This window comes from Malurus melanocephalus, unplaced genomic scaffold, assembly GCF_030028575.1.
Source record: "Malurus melanocephalus ecotype Western Australia unplaced genomic scaffold, MMel_1.1 scaffold_23, whole genome shotgun sequence".
NCBI classification, from domain to species: Eukaryota; Metazoa; Chordata; class Aves; order Passeriformes; family Maluridae; genus Malurus; species Malurus melanocephalus.
Window position 1 is genome coordinate 930,112 of NW_026623255.1, and position 10,741 is coordinate 940,852.

Genomic DNA, 10,741 nt, shown 5'->3' on the forward strand with positions numbered 1-10,741 from the left:
GCTCTGTGTTGTTTCCATCCTTCAGTTCCTTTTGCTTTCTTGAACCTTTTTCTGCTTTATTTCATCAGAACATTTTGGATTCAGCTACTCTGGATTATCCAGRTGGRATGTTGTTTTTRTYAAAGGTGATAAAGTTTTGTTGGTYGCCYTTGTGATGATGAGTTTCTTTGGTTTCTGATGAATAAATCCAGAGTAGTGACTAGGGGACTGAAATGGAGGGAGAAAATGAGCAGTATTGAGCAGTATTGAGTATGAGTATCTGAGTGGAGGATATAGCATGTAGTGCTCTCAAWCACTGCTAAAAACAATTGGAACTTTTTGTAATAATTCTTTTCYGTAGATGCTATGGGGAATTTGCCTGCTTAGGAATGTGAAAGCAGGATGATTAATGAGACTGGCAGTYGGAGAGCTGGCTGAGAGTCAGAGGCTTAATACCTGCCTGGAAGATCAGCTTATTCCCAAAATTTTCAGGAGAATTTTTTGAATCCTATCAGGGCATCTCTTTCCTGTGCTTGTGTAGATACCATTCCTACAACTTTTTCATTCTAGTATCTAAACAAAACCCAAAGTCCTGTTCATGGGCAGCTATTAATAATTGATTAAAATAATTTATTGCAGAAGGATTCTAGTTAAGAAGTTAAGTGTGGCCTACAGCAAATTCATCATAACAATTTCAGTTAGAGAAAATACTTTGTATTTACTGGTTTTAAGACAATAGCAGTACTGCAGTGCATTTTAACAGTATTATACTATTAGTGCAGCACAYGGTACATTTCTTTAGCTGGGAAGGGAGTTGTGACCATACAAAATGCTGCTGAACTTCCTCTCTGCAGTAGTTGCAGAGAAGACTCTGAAGTATTTGCACAACTGAAACTGATGGAAGAAGTTCAGGAGTACAAATTTAAGTAGCCCGCAATAAAGTTCTGCCTGTGGTACTGACAGGATCGATCTTGCAGGAAAAAATATCTTCCATATAATGAAAAAGTAATTTTAGAGGAATGTACTTGAATGAGCTACTACTATTTGAGTTTATTTGCTGTTGATGGTTTAGCTACAGAAAGAGAAACAAATGAGTTCTTCTTGAAGACTTTTATTTCATCATTGCAGGAGAAAACATTAACAAAGGAACTGCTGAAGAATTGTRTTTTTGTCTGTTTCCTCTTGCTTTCAGTACTTAAAACATAAGATATTTATTTAGCTTGGGTCAGTCCTGGCTGAACTAAATGCAGGTCTGCTTTGGATTTAATAACTAGCCTATGAATTAGCCCTTTAAAAATCTTGCTTCTGGAAAGTATCCTAATATCTATTTAAATTATTTATACTTTAGGTTGAAATAAATGTATTTTCATCTATGGATTATGGTTTATAGTGATTATTTCATTTGAGTTTGTCAGAGAGAGATCATAATGCTGTGAGGGTGCAGAAGAGCCACRTTTTTATGTTTATGTTCATGTTGTCACTGTTCATGTAGAACAAGCAGTATTAATGAACACCCACATGTACCTATATACCTAGAGCAATCGAAATGTCTCAAGCAAGACGCAAGGCATAAAAATAAGAATATGATCAGGACTTTACAGGTTTCTTCTGTTACTGTAGTATATCGAGATACAGTGTTTATGTATCATTCTGTCACGATTTTCCATTTCTTCTGGTTTATTTTGTTTCAGCCTCTTGGAGCCAGCGACTATTTGGAAATATCAAAGCATTTTGACACGGTGTTTGTTCGTGACATACCACTTCTTACAATAGCAAAAAGGACACAAACTCGTCGTTTCATTACTCTTATTGATACCTTTTATGAGCATAAGGTGAGAACCAAGCCTTTCCTGTGTGCATAGGAATAATATTGGGAGTCCTAAAACCTGACCGTTACATTTGGTTTGAAGAAAGGCTTTCTGTCGTAATGGTTTGGAAAACATAAGCAGAATGAACTAGCACTGCAAAGAAACATCATTCCAGTTTCACAAAAAAATGGTCCTATTGCAATAAAAGCAGATAAACAGGGTTGTTTTTTTTTTTGTTTTCTGAGTATTAAGCATGAGCATAAATATAAGCCTGAGCTCATTTGCCTTTCTTGAATGGGGATGTTCTTTCCCAACCCAGGAAAACAACAGAAGCCATGTCATTATTTTAATAATGAAAGATTGTGTTGCCAACTGTGCTGGARTGAATTGAAGTTTTTTAGATTTCAATCTGTATGGGCAGTTGGTCAGGAATCGGTGCCTTTTTGATCACAAAGGAGTAGTTAATAGCACAGTTACATCAAATTTAAAGTAAACTGTCACTGTAGGCTTTACATTAGATTGGAGATTTGCTTATGAAATAATARTAATAAATGCAGCACCTCATGTGGATTTACAGAGATTTCAATCATGGAAGCCAAAACCAGCATAACTAAAACAAAGGGAAGTTCCTGTTTAAGGTGATTTTTTTTTTTTTTTTAAGTGGTGCAAGATATGAAACCCTATCTTATATGTGATTATATTTGCATGAACTTAACTATTTATGCAGTTGGGAAATGTCAGTTGAAGTTGATTCTCATCAAGAATGTTCTGGCATTGGCTGTTGATCAGAAAGATCCCAACTCAGCCTATGAGTAGTATGGGTATGAGTAGTCTCATTCAAATCAACCAGATTCTTTATCCTTTATGATCTGAAAATGGACATTTGCTAAGAGAATATGCTAATATTAAACTAATGTGTTAGAAGTAGGGGGATGGTCAGCTCTGTTTTTGTGCTGTTATTAAGAATTGCAAGCAGTTGCTTTCTATTACTTCCTCCATAGGAAAAATGCAAGTGTTAAACTCCCATCAAAAGTAATTGGGAAAGATATCTGGTATATTTGTGGATACCTGTCCACAATGAAAACATTTTGGCTGCAGGCTCTCAATAAAAGTCTCTTTCTGTAGTATTATTTTCAGTCTGCCTTCTGTTGCAGCCCACCAGAGATACAATGTGCAGTGAGAGACGGTATCTCCTCCCAGCAGACATGAAAACAGTGTCATTATTGTTACCAGCAAATAACTTCTACTGGAGTAGCATAGATGAAGGCAAGAAAGCTTCCACTCAGCCTTCCGGGAAATTTGGAATTTAGGTGTTCTTTAAATATTACAGTGTATCTGCCTACTGAGAGGACTCCCACTTTGGGTGAAAAGTAAGCAATGGTTACTATACAGCTGTTAGTTTAGAAAGTAAACTTTATGGTGAACTCATTGCCTGTGTAGTGGATTTTCTGAGTATTTGATAGCACAGTTGTTCTGCTCTCTGAGTAAAAGTTACATCAGTTGTTATTGAGAAAAAGATCCTGTAAGGTTACTATTCTGACTGACTAAGTTAAATCTATAACAGCAGTTCTAGTAAGAGAAAGGRAAAACACTGGGGAAAAACCACCAAGGTTTTAATTTGAAGTTTGCTTTGCACAGATAATGTATTTTATTCTTTTCCTGTGAAGGCCCAGTGATGATACTGTTGCCTGTTTTCCTCCTCTCAGGTGCGTATTATCTGTTCTGCAGTAGCTCCTCTTGAAAGCTTGTTCCTGGTGGAACAGGGCAGTGGTGAACTGCAGGACAACAGAGTGTTGATGGATGATTTGGACTTGAGCCAGGTACATTATTTTAATATGTTTCCTTTTTGTAACAAAATTTGGTTTAGTTTCATAATTGCCGCAGCATTTTAGGAAGGGGAATCAAGAAAACATTTAACTAATGATTTGCTGCTTTCTCTGCAGCTTATCTGTCACTCTGATAATTACAYGTTGTGTCACTTATTCATAGTCAAAGAAAATGTCACAATATATAGAACCATGTTGTGTAAGTTTTAGGGTYATTTTCAGTATTAATCATTGTATCAGTTCAGTCATGTATGACAATGCTGATTTAAGTTTAGCTCCTACATTTCAAATACAGAAACAAAAGATGGTTAATCTACCTCTTCCTAGACTATAGAACAGCCTTACAAATTCTCACAAACAGTACTATTTTACATGTTGCTTATTCCATTTTCCTTTTTCCCTGTAGCTCAGTTATTGCTAATGAGTTTTTAAATAATTTGTTTAAATGGGTGCACAATTAGTCAACAAAAAGAGAAAATAGATTATTAACCTGTCATTGTGTTGTTTTAAAACCAAATTATTGTATTTTCTGTATACTTTCAGAGGATTACCTAGCTTAAATAGGTGCTTTTCTTTAATTTTTGGAGATTAATTTTTATTTTTGATGCCATGCTGCTGTCTTGTTTTGTCAAAGCCTGTAAAGCACTGAGCCTTAGGAGTTAAGACAGGATGCACTTCAGTACCACCATGTGTCTCACAGTTCTGTGGTACTCTTTTTGTGTATTATTGCAGGATTCTGCCAAAGGACTCTCTATGTTTACAGGAGAAGAGGAAATCTTTGCCTTTCAGCGTACTCTCTCACGGCTCACAGAAATGCARACTGAACAGTACTGGAATGATGGGGACAGAAGCAAAAAAAACAAAAGTTGAATGAAATCACCAAGAAGTAAAATGACAGCATGAAATCACCAAGAAGAGAAATTGGAAAAACTTCATAAAAGCATTGAAAAGTTTTTAGCACAACTGAAATAATAATTGCACTTTATCATCTGGACCATGTTTTCTTTCATCAATAGTTTTTTAACTTTAACACATGAGGTTTCAGTTATTTTTCTGTACCACTGCATGTGAAATTTTGCCTTCATTGGTTCTTCTTCAAACCTGTCTGGATGTCTGGGTTCATACAATGGTGGTGAATAGAGTTACATCCAGCTGGTGGCTGGTCACCAGTGGTGTTCCCCAGGGCTCAGTGTTGGGGCCAGCACACTTTTAGTATTTATATCCACGATATGGATCAGGGGATCAAGTGCACCCTTATTAAGTTCACAGATGATGCCAAGTTGGGTGGGAGTGTTCATCTGCAGGAGGGTAGGAAGGCTCTGCAGAGGATCTGGATAGCCTGGATCAATGGGCTGAGGCCAGTTGTATGAGGTTCAACAAGACCAAGTGCTGGGTCCTGCCCCTGGGTCACAACAACCCCAGGCAGCACTACAGGCTGGGGCAGAGGTGTGCTCAGGTGRCCAAGAAGGACARTGGMATCCTGGCCTGTATCAGCAGTGGTGTGGCCAGCAGGACCAGGGCAGTGATTSTCCCCCTGTACCCAGCACTGGTAAGGCCACACCTCAAATCCTGTATTCAATTCTGGGCCCCTCACTAAATGAAGGACTTTGAGGTGCCAGAATGTGTGTGGGGAAGGGCAGCACAGCTGGTGAAGGGTCTGGAGCACAAGTCCTSTGAGAAGTGGCTGAGGGACCTGGGGTCATTCAGCCTGGAGAAAAGGAGGTTCAGGGGTGACCWTATTGCTYTCTACAACCACCTGAAATGAGRTTGTAGCCAGGTGGGGTTGGTCTCTTCTCCCAGGCAACTAGTGACAGGAAAAGAGGACATRCCTCAAGCTGCTCCAGGAGATGTTCAGGTTGGGTATCAGGAAGAATTTCTTCACTGAAAGGATTGTCCAGCATTGGAACAGGCTGCCCAGGGAGGWGGTGAAGTCACCATCTCTGAAAGTGTTGAGGACATGGCACTTCTTTGTTTGACAGGGTGATGTTTGCACWAAAGTTGGACTCAGTGATCTTGGGAGGTTTTTTCCAATCCTAATGATTTTCTAAAATACAACTTTGATGTTCAGGAAGTATAATGGGATTAGAATTTTTCTAAAAAGTTGGTCTACAGACATAGTTAATGGGCTATGCAGAGTCATTTTTGAAGTGGGTACCTCATTGTTTATGCACTGTTTCTATCAAAATGCACAAAACAAAAATGAAATTTTTGATTTTCTAAGAAACTCTTGATATTGTTCRTGCTAGAGTCTTGGAGATCCTCTGTTGCACATTCTGATGGCGTTGTTTTTGTTTGTGTTGATTTTTTTTTCTATTCTCTTGAATCTAGCCATCTGCTGACTTTCAGGCTCTAGGAGTTTTCTGTAATTAGACTGTTCAGTCTGGTTTATTGAAAGTTAATGGTTTTAACCAAGAGAGAACCCTGAGGAGGACCTTTAAGGTACTTGAAGCTGCACAAGATTAAGATTGAAGTAATGGATGGGAGAAGAGACCATGGTAAGACAGGTAACAAATAAGTGCAAGTTAATACTCTTCCTAAATCTTGAGGTTCTTGCAAGCCTGGATATGCTGCTTCTATATCAGTGACATCTCTACCCTGAGTTTTCTTAGGCTTCTTCTCTACCAAAYCTTCCACTGCTGCTAACACACCTGCCCTGATCTGGGGCAATTCATCAACATAGGAATGTGTTTTATGGRAAAGAYAGGATAGTAACTGATACCTCAAGAYACATCATCCATCCTCCTGTTTGTARTTGGAGACTATTTTAAAGATGCAGTGGTCTCATTCTTGATTTTTATTTAACTGAAACTAAACATAGTATTGTGTGTATTGGCTTATTGTGTRCTTTTATAAACAGTCATTTTTAATAGCATATTAAGAAACTTTGARTAGGAAAAAATATGCAGATGGACTGAAAAGAATGCCCTAATTTCTGAGGGAGGAGATACATAACACACTGTCCCCAGCTTCAAAATGTTTTCTTGGATTTTGCCACATGATCTTTTTCTGTCTGTTATCMAATTATCTCAGTCATTGCCCCCATCACAATTACAAAAAGCTTCTAAAAGGGCCTTCTGGGCAGCAGGGAGGGCTGGAGAGGTGCTGTGCACTTACTYTTGTTATGGAGCCATGTGCTCAAGAGTGGTTTTCTGTTCTGATCCCTTCTGTTTGTCCTGGAAATTACTTACACTGACTATACCTGTTCTTCAAGTAATTTTTAAAGCCTGTATTTATAGTTTGCAACTCATGGAACTATATTATTATTCCCACAAGGATGACTTCCATGGAGAATTTTAATGCATATTTATGAAAACTAATCAGAATATGTTGCTTATACTTTAGAATATACAAATAATTGGTGTGTGCTTTCAGAGATTTCAATTACGTTTCTCAACAGAGGGACTATTGGCATTCATGCATGTGTGTCTGTATATACAAACACATATGTATATTTAATTTATACATGTGTATATAAATCTAGATAAAACTAATATATAAAATTTAAGTGTGTATGTTTGTGTATTTATACATGGCACTCTATACTTATCAGCCTTGGACTGTGCTGATAACTCTCATGAAGCTTCAGCCTTGATGTTTTTTAATCCTTRAATTCAAATGCCTCCTGTCTTGTCTGAACCAGAATGTGTTGTGGAAAAACAGGAGATGGTGGTAGATAACCTAAGGCACTTTGCATCTGGATATTTATTTACATTCTTTTAAAAACTGCTTATATGTTTAGCCTGTATGTCCTTCTCTGTCAGGTGGTACAGACTAAGGGTGTAATCTTGCAGAACACAGATGACATATCTGGGACATGTGAGAGAGGATGTCCTGGCAGGTTCTGCATTCCCACAGAGACTATCTCAGGCTAGGGAAGTGAGGTGTTTCTCCATGGTCTGTGTGGGTGATKACCAAGCTCCTTTAACCAGGGGATGCCTGTTTGTGTTCAGACTGGTGCTGCTTTGCCAGGTGGTATTTGAAGCTTTTCTGCAGTCTGAGTGCACACCCCAAACTCAGATACCCCAGGTTTTTGGAAGCTCCTAAATGTAGTGGAATTGATGGTACCRTTCAAAGCCTCTGAGTATGTAGGTGAGCTCTGTCAGAACATAGGAGGGAACATCTCAAAAAGCTTCCAGAGCCAGCACTGCTTCCAGGACATGCTGGAATAAAAGCACAGTGCAGTCTTTCCTTGGCCAGCTAGGAAGTTGTTTGTTGGGTGTCACTGGTAGGTACCAGAAGTAATCAAGGAAAAGAAATGGGAATGATTCTAGAAGTGTTTTGAGGCTGAAAACAAGAGAAGTTGCCTAAATCACTGTGCTGTATTCGTGATTGTGCTGCAGAGGGACATTTGCCACATTTGGGTCAGGTCCACAAGGAGMAATKGATTGGACCAGTTTGTCAGCCAGGSCAGAGTGCCTCCCAGTAACCACAGAAGCAGCACATCGATGCCCATGTACCTCCCTGAAGAAAGTGAGGCCCTGTTTGCTTATTTTATAATGCTGTAGCATGTATCATGTCTCTTTCCAGTGCTGAGTTGGGGGTGCTGCTTCTCTGGTCAGACAACTTCCAGGCAACTGGTGCTGGCCAGAATCTGTCACTGGACACCATGGAAATGGATCAACMGTTATGWTGGGACTACTAACYGTGGTTATATTGTGCYCCAGGGTGCTGGGCCACCTGTGCTMCCAACTGTCCTGTCCCCTTGCTRCMTGGCCTGCTCCAAGACAGCAACAATCCATGACTTTTTATTCTCACATTAAGGTGTTGTATTTGCCAAAGCAAACTGAGAGCCTGTGAGTAAACTATGCACACTCCATAGTGGCCTTAAAAATTGCCAGATTTWTGATGGACTCTTCTATCCCAAGTTCAAATTCTGTTTTTTCAGGTTTTTCTTTACTTGTGAATTCATGTAATCTCAGATCTGCAATAGATTKCCTTTAGTCATTCAGCAAACATTATTGACAAGTTATTTTTAAAAGTCTTTTCAAGGGATCTTTATTGATGTGGTATGATACTTTGCTGTCATAGGAAGTAAAATCYTTGGGATTATGGACCATGTGAAACACTTCATGTTCTCTAAATGTCATGTCCTCGCTGAGAATCTCTCAACTAACTTCTTTCAAATACTTGATTGATCAAGGAATGTTCACAATGCCCAAAAATTTAACTTAAAAAAAAATAAATAATGCAATTCTGTCTTTCAGTTACTGGTTTTCAGTATATTTTACTGTGCAGATTGTGGGAACAATTGCAGTATTTTGGGTAGAACAAGACAGCTTTCCAAAGGCTTTGGAGGGATTGAAGATGCACTTTTKGCTGTTGCTGGTTTTTGATCTGAAAAGAAAAATCATTAATGGCTTTTTTTTTTAGTAAAGGTGTTCATGATGACACTATAGCTGGATAGATGTTACCTATTTTGCAGCAATTTAAATATGAAAAAAGCAACTGACCAGGTTTCAAACAGTCTCAGCAYGGTCACCAGCCATCTCACAAGGAGGAAGTACAGTCTCTCCATCAAGACCTGGCTAACAGAATTAAGAGTCTGGATTTTTCTTTTTGCAGTTCKCTGGATCTGAATACACCTGATGCCTCAGTTTCCCTTTTGATAAAATGGGAATCTTTCTTACTTGCTAACTCTGGAGTGCTGCCAGGCTTCCCTCATTAATATTCTAAGATGCTAGCCGAGACTGGGATGAAAATACTTCAGTTAAGTATGTAAATAGTGCAAAAAAATAATTTAGCTACTCAGAGTGGATTAGTCTCCTTGTTTGGGTTACAGAATTAATGTCATCCACTAAACACCACATGTGTCTTCATAGTGATTTGGTTTTAAATAATGCATCTATTTTAAGCTTCTATTTAAAGRAAAAAATGGGTTTGTGATTAAAACWCAAACCATAAATTTCTGTAGYTTTTCTTTTACCTGTAATGACAAATTTCCTATATGATTAATAGCAACCTTRTATCCTATACATGTGAAATACAGTGGTTTTGTAAATTCTGTTGGGATTTTCCTTGCATATGAAGAATATTTTTTTAAATATGTCATTTTGAATCTAATACATTACAAACTGAACACTGTCAAATCCTGTTATTTGAGAAGAATTTATTTTGTAATAAAAACAAATTAATAAATCCAGATTTTATRAACATGTCACTTATTCATGCTACTTTTAGGTATGTGTTCTGGATAGACAGACCCAATATTAATTGGGATCATAGAATGTTATGGGGTTGGACCTTTAAGATCATCCAATCCCAACCTCTCCTGCCATGGGCAGGGACACCACCCACTAGACCAGGTTTCTCCATCCCTGGGAACACTGCCAGGGATGGGGCATCCACAGCTGCTCTGGGAAACCTGTTCTAGTACCTCACCACCCTCACAGTAAAGAATTTATACCAAATTGCCACTCTAAGCTCTCCCTCTTTCAGTTTAAAGCCATCCCCCCCTGTCCTGTCACTATGTGCCCTTGTAAAAGGTCTCTCTCCAGATCTCTTGCAGCTCCCTTTAGGTATTGGAAGGCTTCTGTGAGGTCTCCCTGGAGTGTTTTCCAGGCTGAACAACCCCAACTCTCTCAGCCTGTCCCCATAGGAGAGGTGCTCCAGCCCTTTGTTCTTCAGTACTCGGTGTGATTGTTTTTTCTTAAATCTCTGTRTCCAGGGGCAAACCTGGACTGGCAGCACTGCCAGTTTCTGGGCACCTAGGTTGCCTGTAGGAGCTGTAGCCATTGCCCTACACATGGTTCAACTTTTGGGTAGTGATATTCAGAGCTTGTCAGAAAGATCCTCCTCCAGAAGCAGTTCAAACTTGTCTGCCTCAGCTGCTGCTGCCAGCAGCCCTTATTTTTTTTTGTTTGGAACCCTTTTTTTCACCTCTCTGACTCTTTTCTCCAGCAACTTGAGGGTGAGACAAAATAGCTGTGTGCAAACCACAATTTAAGTGGTTTTTGTTCCCCTGTWATTTGGGATTCTTACTGTTCAAGATGTGCTTTTGCTGTCAGCTAATTAGTTCTGTGGTTAGTTGTTACAGGATTTGCACAGCTTGGAAAATTGCCCCAGGAAGCAGTTAGTAAACATTCAGGCTGGCAGAGAACTCCCACACAGAAGGGCTGGGAAGGTCTGAGG

The 10,741-nt window shown here is 39.0% G+C and overlaps 1 protein-coding gene across 2 annotated transcripts in view; it reads left to right on the forward strand.

Moving 5' to 3' along the window:
- AFG1L (AFG1 like ATPase) overlaps window positions 1-9,759 on the forward strand; it is a 65,378-nt gene extending 55,619 nt beyond the window's left edge. For both annotated transcript variants that reach the window (XM_057390145.1, XM_057390146.1), the window contains 3 exons: window positions 1,671-1,811; window positions 3,494-3,607; window positions 4,346-9,759. In XM_057390145.1, coding sequence (XP_057246128.1) covers window positions 1,671-1,811; window positions 3,494-3,607; window positions 4,346-4,483 — 393 coding nt within the window. In that variant the 3' untranslated portion in view covers window positions 4,484-9,759. The remainder of the gene's footprint in view (window positions 1-1,670; window positions 1,812-3,493; window positions 3,608-4,345) is intronic.
- The last annotated feature ends 982 nt before the right edge of the window (window positions 9,760-10,741 follow it).